Below are 23,717 nucleotides of genomic sequence, written 5' to 3'. Positions count from 1 at the left end.
AGAAGAGGGGGGAAAGAAAGGAGAGGAAAGAAAGGGGGAAAAGAAAGAGGAGGAAAAAGAAAGGGAGGGAAGAAAAGAGGAAGTGAGGAAAGAAAGAAAAAAAAATGAAGAAAATAAAGAATAAGGAGGGGAAAAAAATGTGAAACCAAAAATGAATAAGAAGAAAGAAAGAAATTAAGCAAAAAGGAAAGAAGGAAGAAAAGAAGGAAAAGAAAGGAAGAGGAAAGAAGGAAAGAAAGAAGGAAAAGAAAGGAAGAGGAAAGGAGGAAGAAAAGAAAAAAGGAAAGAAGGAAAGAAAGAAGGAAAAGAAAGGAAGAGGAAAGAAGGAAAGAAGGAAAGAAGGAAGGAAAGAGGGGAAAAAAGAAGGAAAAGAAAGAAGGAGGAAAGAAAGAGAGAAAGAAAAGAAAGGACTGCAGTTCCACCAAGTCTGCTCTTTTCAATAACCACCCTGAACAAAGAACCAGCAATATTTCATGAGCTCAGAGAAATAAAAGGCAGCCTAATAGCCTGTAGGATTCTGGTTCATTTATTGAATACATGACAGATAAGACAGACAGTGTAAAATCACATGTATTATTTGTACTTTAAAAAAATTACAATAAATTACTGAATAATTAGTAAAAGCAGTTTACTAATGGCTGCTCTCCAGTGATACAGGACAGAGGAGGCAGAGAAATAAGAAATATGTACCAGCTGTGAATACACACTGAGAATGTCACGAGGATGAATTAACACTGAGTAGCACACCGAGTAGTGTTAAACGGGAACATCCACGTACGTGTCCTTCCTACCCTTACATTGTATGTGTCCTTCCTACCCTTTTATTCCAAATGCCAGCCAAAAGCTGGATCAAACCTTGCCTTCAGTGCGGGGTCTGCCCTGGCTGAGCAGCAGCACCTCTCCCCCTGGCCCTGCAGGGTCACTGCCTGCGTGCTGAGATGAGTTTATCTGTAGTAACACCATTAATTCTGCTTCCTCAGAGCACATGCCCTGCTACCAGAAGGGCAACTTCTAGTTTCCTCTGGTTTTAATTGATTTAAAAGAGCACTCCCTCAGTCTCCCAGTTATTCTGACTCTAACTGGAAGGAGATCTAGTGTGGGGGTTTCCCATAGCGGGCTGATGGCAGAGGGCCACGCTGCTCTGAATTCTTTCTCTTTGGGTATAAATGCCCTTGGATGTGCAGGAGTTTCTAAGAGCATGTCCATTGCTAGACTTCAGAAAGGACACACCGAGCAGCAGTGTGTGGCACAACACTCCTGCACACCTTCCTGCCCCAAGCATTTGTGAGGGCTGACTGATTAGACTATTCTTAGGGGTCCATCTAAAAACTGGACCCATCACTAGCCAGTAAAAGTGGAGAATCAGCAATAAACAGTGAATGTACCGATAGGGAAAGCCCAGCAGACCAGTGTGCCACTGCCCTGGAACACTGAGGCTGATTCACTGACTTCTAATTTAGGAACTCATTCCCTCATCATAACCATCATGGGTCCACTGATTGACTCAGTATTACTTCTGCACTGAAGTCAAGGAGCTTGTGGCTTCCCAGACAAACTAAAACCAATGGCTTTCAGATGATTAGAAAAGCAAATGCTAGAAAACCAGGTTTGTCTGAAAACTCCTGAATGCTGAAGGAGAAAGTAAGTGGTTGTACACTATGAAAATGCCAAACCACATCTGAAAGAAACCTGAAGGTCTGAGCAATGTCTCTGTTTAGATCTGAGGGTGCTGGGAGCAGTGGGTACATTTGCTTTATAGCTGCTGAGTCACAGAACAGCTTACAAGAAGAACTTACAAGATTATTTATAGGTCAGGGTCCTATAGCACTCGACTACACTGCATTAGCTCTCGGACTGGCAGCCAGAGGTGAGCATGGTTTCAAGCCAGGCTGCATCTGCTGTGCAAGTTACCCAAGAACCTACAGCAAACAAGGGCAGGCAAGGAGCAGTTACTGTCTGAAATAAAACTTCATTAAAATAAAAGACAGCAAAAGGCAGACATGCATAATTTATGGTGGTAATTCTATATGTCAGGGGCTATTAGGTTCTAATGGCTCTCGAGAATGTAAATCTAATTCTGTCAGCCAGAGTAGCCAAAGAAGCACCTACACAAAACAGTCACTGTCAGAAGCCCCTTATGAATTGGAATCTATTGTAATTGTGTAGTTACTGGTCTCTGATTAAACAAAAAAATCCCCAAACAGAAAATACCAAACCATCCTGCCATCTGCCACTTTATCTTCCTGTTTTATCTCCAAAAGACAACTCCTGCTTTCCTGAGTTCACCCTGACACAGAGGAAAGTTCATAGTCACTGGATGAACTGAACTGCCTCTCTACCTTCTTCTGATCCTTGATCTTCTGGAGAATGTTGACCTTCTTCTCAAAGTAGTTTACCAGGGCTGTTTCTGTCAGCATGGAGGCCAAGATCTGCTCGAAGGAGATGGACCAGTCAGTGTCAATGGTGCTGCCATACCTGGCAGCTGCACTGCTGCCCTCACAGCCCACCAGGACCGTGTCGTCCGCAATGTCTTCACACTGCAAGGAGCCTGTGCTGACCATGGAGTAGGAGGACATGGACATATCATCTTTGGTTTCATCATCTGATAGCAGCTGTAAAGGAGAGCCTTGTCCTTCCCCCGACACATCTCCTAGAGTTTGGTTTTCCTGCTGTGTTTTTTCAGGCTGAGCATCAATGCTGGCTTTCTCCTCATGGTCAGCTTGGGGTTGCTGCTCCACTGCCGAATTCTGACTCTGTTCAGATGTTGGTGACTCCTCTTCACTCACAGGATCCTGGGTATTGTTTGCTTTGCAATCCTCAGACTTCCTCGTGGGCCTGTTGGAGAACTTTTTGCCAACCTCCCCGATTCGCAGGAGGAGACTGGCCACAGTGGCGATGGCGTGGTACAGCTCCTGCTCCACGGGGTCCTCGCTGAACATGTTGTAGAGGGTCTTGCATAACTCTATGAACTGTTCCTTTAAAAGACAAAGACCAAAAAATCATACTTCAGGCTAAAAAAAGTTTTCAGTGGCTGATGAAGCAACAGGCACCATCTCGAATGACTCATTGTTTATTTGCCTTCCCACCAAGTAAGTGGCAACTGACTGTACTGACTCAGAACAGTCTGACACAGGCAAACTCCCCTCTCTCTCCTGTAGTGGGTACATTGAGACACAGCTGGCAATTTAACAGGGATGGGTTTTTTGCTGGCAAATGAACAGAGTAGTCACATCTTCACAGCTGAGAAAATCTGAAGTTTTACTTCTATTCTGCTACTCTTCTGTGGTCAGCTGCTTAAGCATTTACAAACTGGTTTAAGTAGCACCCATCAAGGAAATTAGAGACAGAAAAGACCACACCAGTCATCTGACTCTCTTTTCTGTAACCACATTCTTCACTCTCCACCAAGCAGCTGTAACTTGAGGCAACGCAAAACCAAAAGAGTCAAACAAGTTTCTATGACCGATGGCATATCTGAGACACCCTGCTCTGGAGGGAAAACACAGACTGCAGTTCTTACAGGAAAAATTGGTCTGGGAGGAATCCAATACATTTGATTGGCTAAAACAAAGCAGTTTGCCCATACCCACTGTGGAATTTAACAGAAACGTGTGGAATTAGAGGTTCTAAAGTTCACCAGACCAGAACAGCAGGGCAAGCTACAGGTAAGGACTGAGCACGCTGGCACAATGGCTGCACATCCTGCTGAATTCCCCACTAAACTGGAAACCTTCACATGCACTTCTTACCTGGCTCATTTTGGGGAGGTCTTTAATGGTTTCTTTCTTGGACTCTTTTTCCTTGGCCCACATTCTTAGGTAGTATCTATAGTCCTGTGGACTGGTACCTTTCTCCTCTGCAAGGCAAGAACAAGCCACTAGTGAGGTGGTTAATGGTTTCAGACTTAAAAAGGGAATGCTGTGCTAGCAAAAGTCAGGCTGGAGGCAGGTTTTATTGACAGTCCAGGAAAGCATACACCAGGAAAGCTGTGTTGTTTTCTGCTGGTTTATCTGATCCAGCTCAGTAGAGCAAAAATTTTAACAGTGCTGCATCAGCTCGACTTCTCATAAATGAACTCTATGAGTTGACAACTTACCCAACATGATTTACAAACACTGTGATCTTGGTATGTACAAGAGTTGGAGCAGTAAGGAATAAGAGATTTATTTCCCAGCTCACCTCCCACTTCACCTCTGTCCACAGGGGACACTGAAATGTCTCCTTGATCAGCATGGGACAATGAACAGTTCATAACATGAGAGAGACAGACTAGAGTGTGGTCTAATGGATGATGAAATTACCTTTTTCTGGACCATTCTCATTTCTCCTTCCTTTATCTTCTTGGGTTTCTAAAAAATTACAGAATTATAAAATAACGATTAATAACTGATTTTCAGCAATACAACACACAAAGAACTTGACAACTCAATATAAAATTATACAAGAATATTTTTAATAGAAGTTAGATCACACACTCCCACATCATGTTTAGAGGAGTGAACAGAACAGGATGGAAGCAAGAGGCTGATGGGATGAGCTGGATAAAGAACCACACTCAAAAAAAGTGGGTTGAAGAGCTGAGGTAGAGGGCAGAGCTCTTAAAAGAAAGGGTTAAACACAGATATGAAAGGCAGCTAAGCAATGTGATGGCCTAAAGACAAGGAAGTTCAGTCATCCCAAGCAAGATAATAAACGGAAAAACCCCAAACCACTACTGAGCATGTGTGTGACTAATACCTACACTCACCACTATTCGCTGACTGAACTGACATTGAGGAGCAATTTGCAGTCTAATTTCACAAACTTCTCTCCTGGTTCCCTACACTGTCACTAGAGTAAATAGGAAATCTTGGTTCCAACTCTGACTGTTAATTTAGCCACCTAGCACCAAACTGCACAAATACCTCTTGTACTTACGTATTTTTTTAAGCATCATTGTATTTTGGTAAACATTTAGCATGACTGACATACTTTGACCTCCTACTTGACAATCTCTAAAATTGTATTTTAAGAAATGCAGTAAACTACTCTACTAACAGTTTTTCAATTCAATGGCATGCATCCTTGTTCCTTTAAAACAGAAGACTGTGGAGTAGGCCCAGGGATCAGCTACACAGGCCAGCAAGCCTAGCACCTCATCCGTTTATTCTGAGCATATTTTCAACCACCAGTTTCTAGGGTGAGATAAATTCCATTAAAAGAAGTCAGACAAAACCCATTTTGACCAGGGTTGAAACTGAATAAGTGGAATATCCTGAAAGATATTTAATTACTTATAACACTTTATTAATTGTGAGAGTGTCACAAGAGAGGAGCAGCAGCAACAATTTCAGAGTATTTACATCAGCATAATGGTGCTGGCAGGTGGTATCAGCACCATAGTCATGCTCAATGCATGCACATAACCCATGGACTGACCTTGAGACTCACAATGCAGGCAGATATCCAGCTCTGAGACAAAAGGAGATACTTGAGCAGCAGAAAAAGGGGCTGAGGGGACAATATCCCAGATAAAACAGAAGAAAAGGCCAGACATAGACAGACACAGAGAAGGAAACAAAAACAAGAGAGACAATGAGACTTGCATGAAAAACCTAAATCATGGTGGGAGACAGGGGCTGGTGAAAGCACACTGCTCCTCCTCAGCAGTTTATGACTGTGCCTCAGAGCATGCTGTATCCTGCACGAAATGGGCACTGAGGAGTTTTATCTCCAAACTTCTTCCCCACCATGCAACGAAGACAGCGAGCTCAAACACACTGGCAATCTTAACACACTGCCAGCATGACACCATGCCTTGCACAGAATCACTGTCCACAGCACATGGATCTCTGCTGCAACTCCTGCCTAAACTGAGAGGTAAAGGTAGCAGTGTTGTATTACCTTCTGCTGTCACATCCTCTGTGAAATAACTTGTGGCTTCCAAAGCAGATTCTGTTTCCTCTGGATTCAGAGCTGTATTCACAGAGAAGCAAATGTTAAGGTCTCTAACCTAACTGAACAGCAGTATCACCCACTTCATTAGTGAAACTCATGAGGCATCCCATTTCAACTGCATGTCAGAACAGACCATGTTCAGTAGCAGCAAGATACAGCAATATATGGAACTAATCACTCACCAGGAGGCAGGTGCAGTTTGTAGAGTACTTTGAGTTTTTCAGTGAGGTCACCATGGTACATCCCACCTGCAAAGAAAAAAAAAAAGGTCAAGAAAAATAGCACTTAGGATAAAGAATCACCCTCTACTCACAGGTTCAAACCAGAATAAGTTCCCATGCAACAAGGAAACGCTGACTGCTCAAAGTCCTGTGCAGAAGCAAATCCACTCCAAAAAGGTGTATCTTGTTTAGCTTGAGGCTTCCTGTCACCCTCCCCTCATGACAGCATACACACCATTCTCTCCTTTTAGTTCTCTTCTTGAAGAAGGATAGAAACATTTTTTGCAATATCCCCTCTTCTCCAAAAACACCACTTACTCATTCCTGTCACGAACTCCTTGAAGTTGATGAGAGAATCCCTGTTCTCATCCAGAAGGCGGAACATCCGCCCTGCCAGGACAGGTGTGTGTGCCCCGCAGGCCCAGGGGGTGAGGCTGATGAACAGGTCTCTGAACTGCTCCATGTCTATGCGATACTGCTCCAGGTACGGCAGGCTCTGATCCCGGCGGGCGGCAGCAGCAGCGCGGTTGTTCCCCCAGTAACAGCTCATCAGGTACTTGGCCTTTGGGGGGAAAGGATCAACAGGTGGGATTACACTGCACCACAGGAGTGGAGACTTTGTTACAGCTCAAGAATAGCACTGAGTGAGCAAAGAAGAGACATTGCAGGGCACGCTTTATCTCCCCCATTATTCCTGGTGTTACTTCACTACAAAATAGTTCAAAATGAAGGAAGAGATGGGGATTTCGGGAAAACACAAAGAACAATTTAAAGGGAAAAATACAAAACACGATTTCAGGTTTTAACAAAATGATGCTCAGGCTTTATTGCAAAGGAAACATGCAGGTTTTAGAACTAAGCCTCTTTCTGAGTCTGTAATACAGTGCAACTGAGTTTGCAGTGACTTTGATAAATGCTGTTGGGTAATATCACTCTTTTAAAAATATATGCCCTGAAAAATAGAGGCAAAGCCCTTAAGTAATCTTGTCACAATTACAGAACAAGTAAATGGAAAACCTGAGAATAAAAACTGAGGTACAGTCAATCCTAGCTCCCTGTTCTAAGTGTTATGTGACACTCCTTCCCATTGACTCCACAGTCTCTTTCAGAATAACTATCATTCAAATACTGTGAATGTGTTTTGGCCATCTTTGGGGGAAAAAAATTAAAAATAATCAGTCAGATAGGGCCAGTCCTACTGGCACCACGTGTAACAGAATATCACATTTGTTCTGATAGGTAACATTAAGAATTGAAGCAAAGTCATTGCTTCCCTTTCAACTTATTTTGCTATTTGTATTCTCTGTGTCAGAACATTCTTCCTCACTCTTGTTTCTTACCTTGAACACTACATACAGCTCTTCCAGTTCTTCAATAGAGAAACCAATGTCACCAGACACAGCTCGGACCTGTAGTCAGGGATAAAATAGAGCAAACAATTTATTTTGAAGGTAGAAAAATTAAATACAACTCACTGAAAAATCTGTATAACATAGAAGAAACCAAGTGCAAGGAAATATGACACAGGATGGGAAGGAAAACATAACCATTCTAATATCCCTGGACACAGGTCAGGAAGACAGTCTGCAGTCACGAAGAAACTGCTGATGTTTCAAGTAGTTAGAAAAAATATTACTGTGCTTATTTCCTCTTTGTGCAGACCTGACTGAGCAGACTGTGTTGCCCCTTCCTCCTGTTTTTATCTTCAGAGGTTTGACTCACATGCATTGAAAAACAACAGTGAAATAAACACCAGGACATGGGAGATAATGGCAACAGATACGGACACTCCCCTTTGGCCATGGACCCTTCTGTAAAGTTCTGGAATGCACTTGCATGCTCTCTAAATGGCAGTAAAATAATTATCTGCTAGCAAGCCTTCTCTCAAAGATTCCAGGCAAGCAGTAAAACAGACAGCACTAGGCAATGGACACTACGACAAGGCCTACAAGTGTTTGTTATCTCCCTCCATGTCACAGCTACAGTGCAAAGTTTCTTGATGCTCACAGCAAAAACACATTCCATGACTGTGCCATTTGGTAGCTCATTCAATTTGGGAGTCACATACCACACTCTTCTTGGCTGTATCCTCCAGAGACTGGATCACCTTCAGCCTTTGTTTAAAACGCATTTGTTCAATGTCATCTGCCTTCAGGTTGCTAAATTTCTACAAGAAAAGGAAGCAGACCAGGTCAACTTCATCTTCTAAAGAAAAAACAATCCATCTTCAGTTATATGTTCTTTAGCAAGTGTACTATCCCCTCAGAGATGATCTCAACCCACTAGAAGCTTTTTACCAGCAGCAAGATGAGAAAAAACTTGAGCTCTATTCCCTATTCCCCCCTGTCCTGCAAGAAAAGTAATTCAGAATTCATGAGAAATCCAACATCAGAGGTTTCTACAGAACAGCTGAAAAAGGACCTGTCAGGACTGACAGAAATACAAGTCCTGTACTGTGGTAGAGACAAGAGAACAGACAGGTTGTCATTCATTCCAGCCCTGTTTTTTTCCCTCTAGGACCCCTATGGGATTCAGCTGGAAACACCAAAGTCAAGAGGTTTTTCTAATGACTGGGTCAGACATGTAATATGAATTTGGTAATACTCCATGATAAAAAGAAACCAGGAACAAACAGAGATGGCAGACTTGAAGAAGCAAACAAAACACGCAGTACAATGACAGCTGCCTGACTGTAAACAGCTGGAAGGGGACGGGATGAAAAACAGGAGATAAAAAGGGAAATGATCCCACACTTTACAAAGCATAGCAGAGAATGTCTAACACCAGTTCTCTTCCGGTCTTTTTTCCATCATTCAGAATCAGATTTCTTATGAGTTTGTTCTCAGTATGAATAATGAGGTCCACCTCTACCACTGCAGAGGTATTTCAACAGCAGCGGCACCATTCTGGGATCACCTTCCTATTACTACAACATAGGTCACAGCTGAGGATTCCCATGCATGTGGACTGAAATGCTTCCAATGTTTCTGCAGTTTACCTCACAATTTTTACCCTGAATTTCCCTCCTTAACTCCCTAGCACTGGCAATCCTCAAATACAAGTAAGAATGGAGACTTCTTAGGTAAAGCAGAAAGAAAGCTCTAGTCTGTAATTCTTTACTTATTTGCAGTCTTCATTTTAGTCCCCACTGGTGTTGGTGAGACTCTTTGTAATCCACAATAGTCAACAGTGTCAGATTCTACTCACACCAAGCAGCTGGAATAATGGCTTCAGCCTGCAAATCCTTAAGCACCTCAAGCTATGAACACTGTTCAAATTCTGGCTGCACAAAGTATAAAATGGGATGTTAGGAGAGAAAAATCTCTTGGGCAAAAACTAAGCCAGAACCTGACCTCGTAGGAGGTTTTGATGAGTTCAAAGATGTCGATTTCCAGTGGTGGGTCATCTCCACTCGTCAGTAAGGCGTGCAAGTGGGGAATAGGGGGAGAGACACTCTGTCTGTTAACTACATTGTCCAAGTATCTGTGGGGAAAAAAGAGAACAGATGCAAGACTCTTGAGATTAGTGTCTGAAGTAAAGTTGATTTTCACTTTATTTTTGGAGTATCTACTCTTTTGAAAGTGGGCTTCTAGTCGTAAGCTGCGTATCTTGCTGCACATAGAAAAGATTCCCATTTCAAACAAGAAAATCTTACATTTATGAGACTTGGGAGATATCTCTTGATAAAGCTTTATTTTTCTAGAAGGCAATTCCTGACAGGGTCTGTTCCTAATAGTAGAGCAGAATTATTATGTGAATTTTGAATAAACAACCTTTGAGAGTTCAAATTCAAACTGAAATACAGGGAGGTATTATGCTGCAAAGCAAACAATTCCAGAAATATGGGATTGCTCCATAGTTGAGCTAAGAATTAATTTCAGCTGTTGTAGAAAGCAACAGCAAACCTCTCTGGAGTTCAAGTTTCATCTTAGAGTGTTATCTGTGACCTGCTGTGTAATGGAATCAGGTAGAAAGAGAGGATGACTAAAAGGGCACTGTCACTATTCAGTTATAAATAAGAACAATGAATGGTACCTGCCCAAAATAGTCATGGCTTCACCTTCATCACAGCACTTTAACAACTTCTCCATGTTGGCATCGAGTATGGCCAGTGACACCTGCAGGATAAACTTGATTCCCTCATAGAAAAAGCAGTCGACAATGACCACGGCACTCTCGAAGGGCATGACACTGAGGAAGAGAGTGAGAAACCAGGAAAGGGATATGGTGGAAATCACTCCCAGGTCCTGCATCTTTTCTGACAGCTGTGGAAGATACTCTCGTGTAAGTTCTTCAAAGATCCCTTGGTCCACCAATGCACCTGAAACGGACAAAAGAAACAACAGTAGAACTCAAACTGGTGGTCTCATGGTACTATACCCAAGCTAACCAGTTACTAAACAAAACAGTGTGAGTTCACTTAGTTTCATATAAGTCTCTGAGAATCAGAACTAAAATTAAGACATTCATTTAATTTTCTTTCCCATTCGCAATAAAAACAACATATTTAGATAAAGACTATTCCTACATTGCAGAGCATGCAGACACAGAACCTCTCACTGACTGACGCATTTTCTCTGAATGGAGAGGTGGAGGATTACTGATATTGTGGTATTTACACTAAACTATACTCTTTTATACAGACCCACTTCAAAAGCCTATGAAACAGTGCTTTCGCTAACCTTTCCCAGGAGCCTGTTTCAAAAATTTAATACATTATTCATATGGGTAAGACCAAAACTCAATAAATTTCTTCTAGATAAGCCTCCTTACTACAAATGGTCCCTCCTGCTACCAATTTTTAGTTACTTCATCTTCCTTGTTACTACAAGGTAGTACTACTACCTTGGTAGCCTGTAGTGTCTCTTCCCGTGTCTCCATCACACACCTGTGACTTCAAATGGAACAGGGTTGTGCTTCCTCATCTTTAAAATGCTTCACATTTAATTAAGTCTGAACAACAAAATGCTCCTGGGAGATGCTGGTGCAACTGCAGCTGAAAATCCAGGCTCCAGCATGAATTTGACAAAGACTCACCCACTACTCTTGTGTTGTAGTAATCTGGCAACATCCGCTCGCACAAAGCCACCAGGAGCCAGAAAGCCTCCTCCTCGTTGCAGTAGAGCAACAGCACCGACGTAACAATGTTCATGGCCTGTGAGCCAGCACAGCCAAATAGCACAGGTACAGGAGAAAAACAAGAAGGTCTTCATGAAACCTCTGCCATTACAGACCAGCTAAACTTTAAAACCATGAATACAGCAAGCTGTCACTAAGAGTCACATCCCTTTCCAGCTCTGAGTCAATGGATGCCCTTAAACCAATGTACCTTCCTGTTTTCAGTTCCTCTTTTTGAGAGGCAGCAAATAATATGGTGACCTTTAGTCAAGCACTTTCAGAAAACAATGTGACTAAGAATAATTTTCAGAGTTTTCACAAAAAGCTTGGTAACAATTTGGTCATAACAGAACATAATGAGAACCTCTAATACCGCAGCAATACACAAAATGAACCTGAATTTCCACTGAGTTGTTTCATAAACCAGCAACTGGCTTCATTTTCAATATACTGCCCACGTGTAACATCGCTTATTTTATTTAATTGCTCTTTTTAATGAAACCAGAAGATGTTTTTGCTGAACTGTGGAAAGCTCTGGCAGGAAAACTAGTAAAGACTCTGACATTACATCTAACAACCATATGAAAAGTCTATTTAAATGTTGTATTCAAAAGGTATTTAAGAGATGTTGCAGCATAAGGACTTCTTTCCTACTGTCCCACCACCACACGGACAGCATGAAGGAAAAGCTTGAAATTGAACAAAAAACTCCAGAAAATGACCAAGTCAGCCACGGTCACTGTGTCAGACTAACACGTTTAAGACTTCTTTCTTACCTGACAGTACCCAATTGTTGGATTTCTGAATGCATAAGCTGTTAAGACTCTCCGGAGGGCAGCAATTCCCAACTCATTTTGGAAGGCAGGATGTTCTGGCATAGAGCGGTGCAGATCTCGCTCAATTTCCTCTGTAGCAAGATTGTATTTTCCCATTGACTTTTCCACAAGATCTGCATAGTAACCAGGATGAGTCACCATCTCGTTCCAAGCCCCTGAAATGGCAAATATCACTTTACCTCTGGAGCTTTGGAATACGGATTTTATGCCCACAGCTTCAGAGATGAGGGAGCCAAGAAGCACCGCATGAACTCATCAACTACAAACAGATGTGAAAGTATGGGAACAAACTCATTATTAAATCACTCTGTTAGAGTTTAGGTCCCAACGCTGAAACACAGACAAAGGAGGCCACGCAGCTACTAGGCTCATAAAGAAAGTTATCTCATGACTGTGATCACTGCATTTTTGGCAAAAAACCCACCATGAAGTATCATTCAGGTGGAGTCAATCTGTCATTAATTTCTTCTGAAATGAACTAAGATTCATACTTTTTCCCTTGAGATGAGCAGAAAGCTTACTCTTGCTAGCTGTCAAAATATCCAGCAGAACATCCTACCTGAGAAAAGGAGCCACAGCTCTCCACGAAGATTCTCTGGGATTCCTTTTTGCACCAGCTCCCTCGTCTTGGCAGTGCGGTACATACACATCCCTCGCCCATATTCAAAGAAATGAATGTTCCAAGACTCTTCCTTCATCTTCTCCTTTGCCTTCATAGGAACAAATATGGCTATTTTAGGAGATTAATGCATTTTTATGTTTGTAGGACAGGTGATTTCTGCACATACTCAGACCTGCACTTCCCATGAGAAATGCATTGTGACATTTAAATCTTCTCTTTTTTTTTTTGCTGAAGGGTGTATATGCTAATCTCCCCTGTTCTGAATCATTTCTGACCTTGCTTAAAGTCAAGTCTTTACAACACTAACATGGGCTGTGCAATGGCACTACACCTTGCAAATCTCCACATAAATGCAAGCAGAACCATGGACTATGATGATTAACTAACAAGCAGAGATATCAGTTCTCTGCTCTCTTGATCCGAAGAAAAGCAGTTCTTCACAGCCACGAATTCACATCCTATAACACTGGTAATACTAATTTCTCAGCCTCTAGTCAACTATCTCAGGTGTGTCAGTACTGACAAAGTAAGCTGAGGGTTAGGTTCCATCTATGCAGCACTATCCCTGTGACAGACACAGCAGTGATACTGCAGGACTGACCAGGGATAAAATGCATTTCCACTCTTAGAGAAGACAAGGAAATCTGCAACCTATTGCAAACTTTTTAAAGTTAATTGTTTTACATTAAAATATTAATTACCCCTTTCGGTCCAGAGAGCTCCTCAGAGTTCCTTCTGAAGAGTTTGAGCAGTCCCTGCGAGGCTGTTGGCACTTCCCCAGCACAGAAGTTGACGGGTCGATGGCCGAGAGCAGACATGGGGCTGATGGCCAGTGGGCTGCTGGAAGGCAGCTCTGGAACCTCCTGAACAACAGAACAGAAAGTGTCTGAGCTCAGGCTGCCTCCTCCTCTGCTGATGGCCAACAGAGACAGCACTGGCTGGTAACAAGCGCTGCTAACACACTGCAAGGAGCATTGCTCTGAAAAGTTCCTCCCAGCTATTTCCTCAGTACCTCGCAACTGGCATCAGCCAAATTCCACTTCCACTCCCTGTCGGTGCCACATGGTTTCTTGGATGGTGTTCTCTGCAGGAAGTCAGAGATTCTCTGCACCAAGAAATCTCGGTCTTTCAGATTGGCAAAGAAGAAGGTCATTTTACTTTTAGTGCTGATGGACAGAGGGCTGGGCAAGACGCTGGAACTATCTGCTTTCTCAACTATTGTCACCTAGAACACAAAGACAAGGACCATTTGGATCTAGCACGTTCTCCATTATCTAAAAAGCACAGCACAAAAGACAGAAGCACAAAAAAGACAAGAAAGGCCTGCAATCTTAATATATAGCTAAGAAATCCCCACCTCCCTGAGAGGAATGATGAGATGACAGGCCTCCTCTGCCCTGCTGGCAAAACAGATGTAATTGTTGGAAACAAACATCTGGCCAGGAATATGTGTCTTGTTGAATGGTGTCCACAAGGTACAGTCTGTATGTCCATCCAGGCATTCATCCTTGGGCAAGCGGAAAGTGGCACGGTAGCACTCATTTTTGGCTCGAGCATCCAGGTCTCTGGGGAAAAGTAAAGGGTAGTACCCTCAGGTTTTTTTCCTTACTTGAAAAACCCACTCAAACATTAATGCTAAGTTCCAATCACAACCTTCAGACTGCAGTGTGTATTCTTAGATTCCCTTCTCTAATTGAGATGCCACCCCTTATCTGACTGTTTTTTCAGACATGCCTCACTGACAAGGTATGTCCTGCAATGCAAGATAAAACATGCAAGTGCATCTGCAAAACTTAAATGCAAAACTTCTCTGCTACACTACAGAGAACAGCCCCCAGTGGGAGGATTTTTTACAATACAAATCTATGTTACTTTTTATAAACCTTCAACTTCAGACAAAGGGGCTAGTGTAATTTTCTTCTTTCACTTTTTTTACATAGGATTTTTGGCAGTTTCTAGTTGAAAAATCCTTCTAACAGTGCCTTGTCATCCATGAGAAAGTCACGAGGGTGTGTGTGAAATCAGCTCCAATTTGGGATGGGAACAAAACACAGAAGGCAGAGGGCTAATGGCTGAAATAAGTGATGCAGCCCCTAGAGTGAGAAAACCCCAGTGGCACCTGGGAGCTACAAAGTAATGCAGACTTATTATTACAATCCTCTATTATCTATCTTCTTTTCTCACTGCTGGAAACATATACCTTTTTAATGCAGAGATGTTCTTAAGAGGCTTCCTGGGCTTTGGGAGAGACTTGTCCTGTAGGAAGCTCTCGTTATCCAGCAGCTGCCGCATGGCAATGTTGGCCAACTGCTCCATCAGCTTGAATGTCTCGTTGATGTTGAGGAACATGGAAAAATAGAGTTCACTGTCCCTTGTGTTTACTTTAATGCACTCAGGGAACAGCAGTGTAGCATTTTTTTCTAGCTGGGTTACATCCACCCACTGGATCACCAGTGTAACTGGGAAAAAAAATTAAAAAATACTGTTATTACAATTTGAGGCAAAACAGCAATCAATCAGAAATGAAGGTCAAGCAGCTACCAAGTTCTCAGTGTAGCAACATTTCCCCCCCTCTTACACAATTCTTTTCTTCATACTTTTGCTGGGTTCTCCAAAAATACTTGGAAATAATCTTTGGGATTAACTAGACTAGAAATGAATGCAGTTCCAAAAGGACTATCTCCCATCCAGTAAATGCTTTCAACTACAATTACTCAAGTTTTCATTAATTCTTTCCAGCCAATCAGCTCTGGACTCAGGAGCTCATGCTTTGTAAATATGGGGTCCTGGCAGTTGTACCAGATAAAACTCACCAAGGTAAAAATACTCCTTGGTTCTCAAACCCAGTCTGAGTAAAACTTGTAAAAAGTAATCCAATTTGAGTAAAACTTCAGCACAACTTGAGAAATGTTTTGAAAAATGACTCAAGCATTCAGTATAAACAGTACTGAAGTAAGTGCCTGTGAGAGCAATCTATGGGCTGGGCCAGAGCTCAAGGATTCCTAAAAGGGAAAAAAGCTGTCAGCCTAAAAAGAAGTTCACACAAAACATCAACTGCATCAAAAAGATCACGGGAAATGACAGAAAAACAACTTGCAGGCTCATAACTCACCCTCTTTGCCCAGTAGGAAAGAGTAGAAACAGAGGTGATTGACAGTGAGGTACAGCCAACCCTGCCTGGGTACACGTCCCTTCCAATAGCTGCAGGAATAGTAATTGACCAACTTCTCCACCTCGGGCATCCCAAACTGCTTCCGCATCTTCAGTTCGGCCTCTTTGAATTTACCTGGATCCTCTTCACTCTGGGGCTGCTCATTCTTGTTCTCTTCAGCAATAATGCCCTGAAAGGACATGGGAGGAGAGAGGGAAGAAATGGAAGGGAACCTGGCTGCTGACAGACATAATGTACAGCAAAGGGTCACAGCAGCAAAGAAGTAACACGGCACAGCAGTTTCAGTCCTGTCACGTCAGAGAAACAGCAAAGACGTGCAGAAAGGGCAGTGAGATCATGTGGGAGTCTGGGATCTGGATCTACCCCTGAGCACATGCCACAAGCACTGATGTTTAACGTTTGACTGAGCTCCTCATGGCTGGCCTGGGAACACCTGGAACACCCTGCAGGAGAACTGAAGTCTCTTTTCCCTTGCATACGTGCTTCTTCAACGGGAAGAAGATCATCTGCCAGGAAGGGCAGAACTCTGCAATCTGTCAGATCCTGACTGGCCAGAAGGAAAAACAAATGATCACAATCTCTCTCACGCACAGAAAATACAAAGAATCTGACAGAAGAGCTGAAAATGACTCAAATTTCTGCTCTTCAATAAAGAACTGTATTTATAAGCTTGTACACTGGAGGATTTGTGGGCTGGGAATCTGAAGTGTGTTAACTGCACAACAAGCAGTCACCTGTCTGACTCGAAAGACAGTGGAAGTTGGGGTGCAGTTCCTTTACCCAGATGCCTTTCAGACCAGTGTGGCAGGGCAAGTACTTTGCTTGCAAACCAGAATTCTCTCTCCTGCATTTGTTGCTAGGTGAACCCTTGTTAAACATTCTCCCTGCATTCAAAGGTATAATCAGCAAGATTTTAAAGATTGTAATTAGTAGGAGCATCACTAACAGGCTGTTCCTTGAGATCTACTGCTCCCACCTTTCTCCCCCAAACACATTTGTCCAGTTCTGACTGTGACCTGATGCTGGCAATGTGTTCCATGACAATTTCATACCTATGTATGACTGAAAAGGATAAAAAAGGATAAAAAAATCCTCAAAACCATCTCCCCATTCTTTCTCAGGATCCCTAAGTCCTTCAGGGAAACGTCACTTACATGTATCTTGCCCTTGACAAAGGTGGTGATGTCTTCTTCATTGTCAAAGATGGACAGAGTCTGCAGTAAGTTATTCTCCAGCCACTCCCAATGCTTTGTGATCTCTTTACGAGATGAGCCTAGTTAAGGGGAGAAAGATGATGAGAAGAGCAAGGAAAAAAAATCAGAACAAGGTCTTTTTTCCTCCAAGTTCACAGCAGGAAACTAATAATTACTGAACAGTGATCAGGATAAATCAAACACACCAACTGTGTACATGTCAGGGATATTTTATGTACACCAACATTATGTTTCTAATAAAATGTCTCCACTGCCACCAAGGATAATGAGCACACGACCAACAGATCATCCTATTTGCCAGTGCACACCAAACACGGCTTTTTTCCCCAGACAAAAAGCATTCTTATGTTCCAGTCAAGAAATACTCTTTTATTCCTGGTATTCTGGAACAAAAATAATGAACTATCAGAAGAACCTTGAAATTTGAGAACAACTGAACTTTTTACACCTACAAAGAGCTTCCATTTCCCAGGGGCAATGATCAGCAGGGAGCATACAATTCCAAACCAAAGAGCAACCAAAATATTTATGTCAGAAAGTTCTCTGCTTTCTTAAAAAAAATACAAACAACTTCTCAGCAAACTTTATATCAAATAGTTAGCTGTCTTTAACCATACAGTCCACAACATTTCACAAAGGATAAGCTTCAATCTGTAACAAAATTAAAGAACTTTCCTAGAGAAAGTTGCCTTAGTTGGTTGCTGTTAATAATTTCAAAGATTTGTGTTTATTAAAAGGTTTCTTCCCCTCTATTGACAGCTATCACGATATTGTTGGCATAGAACCTCCCTGCAGAGGGCTATGAATTTGGGTTTGTGTGTACAGCCCAATGGATTAGACAACAAATGTTTGTTCTGCTGCCTCTATGTATAAGTTTACTTGACATCTATCCCAGCATCTGACAACGTTTCTAGAGCATATATTATTTTGAGTAATACAAAATGGTTTATTTTAAGGGCACAGAATTAACAACAGTAGAATCCTTTGTGGAAAAAACCCACAGGTTCAGCAACAACAGCAGGGGAATGCAGTCTGCATCCTGTTTTGTTTCATGAGCTGCATCTCCCACCAAGTGACAGCAGAGAAATTGCTAAAATAAGGCTGGCCTCAATAACTGACATCTTTATAAGAACAACATTAGAATGACATGCATGAAGGAGTAAAAGTCTGCAATTCCTACAAAGATGGCTATAAGAACACAGTGCTGAAAGCCTGAAACTGCACGTGTGACCATATTGCTGCCCACTAGCATGTACACACAATAAATTGCAAACAAAATATTTGCACTTTTCAACTAGAGAGCCATATACATTTATAACCTTAAGTGAATGCCAGTACTCTTACTTCCACAGCAAAATGAGAACCAGATATGATTAAAAAATACTTTGGCTGAAGACAACATATTTATTGCAGTAGAATAATTTATCCAACTCCATTTGGGTGTTATCCAGCCCACCTCACTTTCCCAGGCTGCACTGTTTAAAAGGAACTGAGATATAGAGGGTATCAACTAAAACACTCCTGAAATTGTACAAAAATAACGCACTCACTGAGATACTATAAATTACAAATCTGCACTGCATGAGGCCACTAAATATTCTGCTTTTTTCTATGCAGTTTCTGACCTGCCATTTTGTTTTCTGTCTTTCTTATTCCCTGCCTCCACCCTCCTCAAAAGGGAAACTGAATTTCTGTGGAACACAGCAACTTCTAAACACCTCATCCGCAAAACTGAAGTGGTTCTGCAAGGGACAATATTGTGTTGGTTGCCTTGGTAAAAGGTGGGAACAGGAACATCTGTGGGCTTAGCAAATGATTCCTTCATGATCGGATTTTACGCCTCAACCACAAAGTGAGAAGTGAAGATTCTTATTATAAACAAAGTTGGTCTAACAAACACGTCTGAAGATATTTTCTCTTTAGCAAGCAGCAGGACCTAAAACCTTAATCAAAGTTCACCACCAGATATCAGGTGGTTGCACCATTATATTCCAATACAGCAGTTGCATTTCTCAAGTAAAAGAGGCCAAGTATCCTTGGTGCTAAAAAAAATATTATTCTAAGATATTTAACAGGCCAGAAATACAGAAAAAAAATGGATTAAGACAGTAAAGAAATTCCCCAAAGAGTCCCTGGCATCTTGAACAACGTTACATGTTCCCATCTTGTGCCATGCTCCTGGTAAGCAAGTTTGGCACAACATTCACCATCCCACAGCAATCTTGGCTTTATCCTCTGAACAATCTCACTATGACATTGCAAACAGGTACCTCTTGGAAGAAAGAAAATTCCTAACATCTGCAGATGCAGAGCCTTCAGTTCCTCAACAACTGTTTAAACAACACTGAGAAGTTCTGTAATTTCCGGCATTTTCCACTACCCCATCAGAAACTCTAGAAAGTTTCCTGAGCAGTCATAGGATATTCTTACGTGGCATAACTGATCATCTGAACCAAAAGGGCAATGGAATAACCCAAATCCAGTCCCCAACAAGTCACATCAGCACATACCACAGGCCACTGCCCAGTACACTTGAGAGTCCTGAGTCTGGTGCAGGATACGGTACGGGGCAACTCTGGCACTGGAATCCAAAACCACGTCTAGTGTTCCTACAAGGAGACCTAGGATGCAAAGAGAAAGAAATTAAAGCAATCCAATACCAAAATGAAGAACTGGGTTAAGTAAAAATATAGTATCATCACTACAGAAAAACGCTGATGCTCACAGTCTGCAGCTGTGATGGAAGAGCTTGGTTGAGAAAATGAAGACACACATCCTGTCACTGCAGGTAAAACACCTATAAACCAACTGCAGCCCGTCCCCCTGGTAATGGAAAAAGTTTAGATGGCAATTAAACGCCTCCTAAACCTCATTATAATTCTCTGCCTTCCTAGCAGAGTTTTCTAATGAAAGTGAAATGTATTTTCCTCTGTGGGGTTTCTGTTAAGAATAGTGATTTTTGAGCCTACCAAACTAAAAGATGTAAGAGTTTTTAATGCTGTACCTTTCAGCACCACCTATGCCAACAGTAGGTAAGATAACTCATTCAAAACAGAATCAAGTAGATCTAGAAAAACTGGTGCTCACAGATTTCAGGGATGTTTCTGGAAGTACTTTGATTAAACAAAGATGTCAGTGACTCAAAATTTGGTAATACAGAAGTTAAATTATTTTTATATAATGTTCAATAAAAAAGGAGGCTCTTCCAGAGTAAATGCTGACAAGTCCCCAGACTTTCTAAAGCAAATACATTTATTTCAATTAAGTCTATTTACCAGATAAATAAAATATGTAAGATGATGCTTTCCTTTGTTATTCTAGATAATGTACTACAAGCATCTGTAATGCAAATTATTTTTGCAACACCCTCATGATTAAAAGTTTTCTAACATCACAACTTGGAGAGGGAGGATGGTTGGCCTCATGGCTCAGCATCTGGGAGGCCCAGTCTCAATTCCCAGCTCCCATGGTTTGGCTCAGCCTGAGCAAACTGTACTCACCCATATCTCATTCCTTATCATGAAACATGCCACTTCTTCCCCTTATCTCCTTTAGCTATCTGTGATGTAATTAATAGATTGGGAATATACCACTGATTGCATGTCAAGAGAAACACCATCCACAGGAAGCTCATCTGGCAATCCCTAAAACAAACACATATATATCCAGCACAGCAGGATTCCAGCTTGGGCTCCGGCTTTCTTGTGTACAGTTTTAGGCAGGATATGGATTAAAAGGTCATTCATTCTGAATCCTTCCTGTGGCTGTAGTGACCAGTCAAACATTGACACACAGACTGGTAACAAAACATTTAAGAACTTGAGTCTGACAGCAACTTAAACACCTTCCCAGCTTGGCTGAATATCCCACTCTAACTCGGAGATGTCACTGTACAGTTCCTCATGGAGCACACATGGCTTTTAACCCACTGGAGCTCTGGAGAGACTCTCTCACTGAGCTAAACCAGCTCAAGAAGTAAACTGGCTCAAAGCTTCAACCATTCATTTAAACATCAGTTTAGATGTCTCCAGAATAGCATTGGACATCATTTCTCCTTGTAAAAACCTGGTAAATTGTAAAATAGAAGTATAGGCCTACACGCAACACTGCACAGATAAGTTATGTTACATCAAACAGAGCAGTTAAAAATAATTTTGAACACTATGAAAAGATAAAATATGCTGAGAATGTTTATCAGCTGTCTCATTTCTTAGTTTGTATGTTTGGTTAACTGGGCTAATATAAGGCACTGGCTGTAATTCAAGAGTGTAAAACGCACACTTTTGTTATTCATATAACTGTGCAAGCATTTTGCACACAAACGGGGTGTTTTAAAGCTGAGGGGATCTTTTGTTGCTGCTAATATTGCGCCTTGGTGGCATCCACGTTATTTTAACATCTGTCACAAACACGGGCTGTCCCCCCGACACACACGGGGCACTTCCCACGGGGCTGCACCCACCCAGCTTCACCCCCGGCCCATGCACAGCACAGCTTCCACACCGCTATTGATCACAAACCACGCCTTACTGCCGTCCTCCGAATCTTGAAAAAGCACACACAACACACACACAAAATAAACTACCTCAATAATTCAAGGCAACGCGAGAAGGGCTGAGAAGCCATTTTCCACAAGGGAAGCACCCCGTTAGTTATTTGCGCTCCCCGGCAGCAGCACCTGAGCGCTGACACCCCCGGCCCAGCCCCGCCGGGCCCCCCCAGCGCCCTCCCCGCGCTCCCGGAGCCCGGGCCGGCCCGCAGCGTCCCCGCCGCGCCTCACCCGTGAGGCCGCCCCCTTTGCCGTGTCCCCGCCGGCGCTGGAGCAGGAAGAAGGGGTTGGCGCGCTCGGTGACCCACAGCGCGCCGGCCAGCAGCACCTCCTCGGGCCCCAGCCACATCGCGGGGCAGAGCGGGGCGCCCGGAGCCGAGCGGGGCCGGCCCGGCCGGGGCGGGAGCGGCAGCGGCGGCGGCGCGGGGGGAGCGGCCGGGCCGGGTCACGGGGCCCGCACGGCGCCCGCCGGCACCGCGCCCCCTGGCGGCCCGGCCCCCTCACCGCCGCCTCGGAGGGTCGCGGGTTCGAGCCCCGTCTCCGGAGAGCCCTCAGTGCCACCTCCCCGTGCCGCCCTCGGGCTGTCGGTCCCTTCCTCTGCGCTGAAAATGCTTCTGCCAGGGAGGCTTGAATTGGCTGAGGATAAGGTGCTTATGCAGCAGAACATCATCACGCAAATGAAAAATCTTCCTGCGGGCCCCACTGAAGCTGCCACTAGTTAAGGCAGGTTATTTAAATGTGCCTCCCACTCTACACGCTACAGCCTCCTCCAAGCTGCTGCCCCCACCCCTGCAGTCATAGAATGGTTGAATGTTAAGGGTTGGAAGGGACCTTAAAGATCATCTAGTCCCAGTCCTCCCCTGCCATGGGCAGGGACACCTCCCACTAGACCAGGTTGTGCGAGTCCTGATCCGAACCGGCCTTGGACGCTGCCAGGGTTGGGGCATCCACAACCTCCCTGGGCAACCTGTGCCAGCGCCTCACCACCCTCACAATAAAGAATTTCTTCCTAATATCTAACCTAAATTTTCCTTATTTCAATTTGCACCCATTACTCATTATCCTATCAGTTCCTGATGAAGAGTCCCTCTGACTTCCCTGGATACTGGAAGGTTATTCTGAGGTCTCCACACAACTTTCTCTTCTCCAGGCTGAACAGCCCCAACTTTCTCAGCCTGTCTTTGTGGGGAGGTGCATAAGTCATCTTACTAACTTCGTGGCCTCCTCTAAGTTCCATGTCCTTATGTTGAGGGCACCAGACTTCACAGTTTTCAATAGGTCCCTGGATCCACACACTGGGGACATGTTCAACTCTCCTGCCCAGGCTGGTGATGCTTCCACCTGCCCTCTGAGGAGGCAGGAACTCATTTACCCTTTTTGCTGTGAACCACAGGTACCTCCAGCATCTCAGCCTCGCGAGCCAGCCTGTGCCCCACCAGGGTGGGGGGGTCCCAGCATCCCCCACCTGGCACCCAGTTCATTTTGGTCCTTGCTTTGCAGGTCTGGAGCCCACACAAAGCTTGTGACCAAGTCCAAGGACAATCTTTGCAGCAAACAGCAGAGGGGGAGTTGCAGTTCCTTCCCATCTCTTGGCTGCAGAGCAGCTTCCCAGTAATGTAGTGAACCACTATTCTTGTCTCAAAACCATTAGAGAGCCTCCCGGCAAACTCTGAAAGTGTTACAACAGCAGAAAACGTTGACATCTGCCATCTCTGTGCTTACTGCCCAGCTCCCAGGGAGGCGGGAATGCTGTGGTTTTTTTAGGCTATAAATCCTTTAACCCTGGGATGATCTGTCCTCTGTGTTAGTGCAGTGCCCTAATCCCAGCTGGAGCCTTTGTACACTACTGTAATATAAATATTTATTAGCTGGCTCAGCTTTCAGGGCTGTGCCTTCACCTTAATAGCATGGCTCTGTTTGGGAGCAGCATGGTCATTTCTGAAGGCTGGGTGTGCTGTGGGGAGGGTTTGAGCACTGGGAGAAGGTGCCAAAGGATCCTTCTCTGTGTTACTATTGCTGATCCTGCTCACCATTTGCCATCATTCAGG

The 23,717-nt window shown here is 43.4% G+C and overlaps 1 protein-coding gene across 3 annotated transcripts; it reads right to left on the bottom strand.

Annotated features, from left to right (window-relative positions):
- Positions 1-510: 510 nt before the first annotated feature.
- Positions 511-22,047, bottom strand: TBC1D9B (TBC1 domain family member 9B). Of its 3 annotated transcripts, none has more exons than XM_027682588.1 (22): positions 21,901-22,047; positions 19,631-19,741; positions 17,061-17,179; positions 15,847-16,075; positions 14,935-15,193; positions 14,092-14,299; positions 13,747-13,959; positions 13,436-13,597; positions 12,672-12,822; positions 12,053-12,267; positions 11,196-11,313; positions 10,194-10,479; positions 9,512-9,641; positions 8,227-8,325; positions 7,499-7,567; positions 6,477-6,720; positions 6,120-6,185; positions 5,884-5,955; positions 5,419-5,469; positions 4,302-4,349; positions 3,750-3,856; positions 511-2,975 (listed from the first exon to the last, which is right to left on the bottom strand). In XM_027682588.1, exons 1-22 carry the CDS (start codon positions 22,016-22,018, stop codon positions 2,283-2,285), a joined length of 3,768 nt encoding a protein of 1,255 aa, XP_027538389.1. In that variant the 5' UTR covers positions 22,019-22,047; the 3' UTR covers positions 511-2,282. The 3 variants fall into 3 exon arrangements, with proteins under 3 accessions (XP_027538389.1, XP_027538391.1, XP_027538392.1); XM_027682590.1 differs by having other exon boundaries at positions 5,419-5,451; XM_027682591.1 differs by lacking the exon at positions 5,419-5,469 and having other exon boundaries at positions 21,901-22,046.
- Positions 22,048-23,717: the final 1,670 nt, after the last annotated feature.

Source organism: Neopelma chrysocephalum, unplaced genomic scaffold, assembly GCF_003984885.1.
Source record: "Neopelma chrysocephalum unplaced genomic scaffold, ASM398488v2 Primary Assembly neopelma1_63, whole genome shotgun sequence".
In the NCBI taxonomy this organism is placed as follows: domain Eukaryota; kingdom Metazoa; phylum Chordata; class Aves; order Passeriformes; family Pipridae; genus Neopelma; species Neopelma chrysocephalum.
The sequence above is the reverse complement of the archived record's forward strand: the minus strand, read 5'-3'. Positions and strand labels throughout refer to the sequence as shown.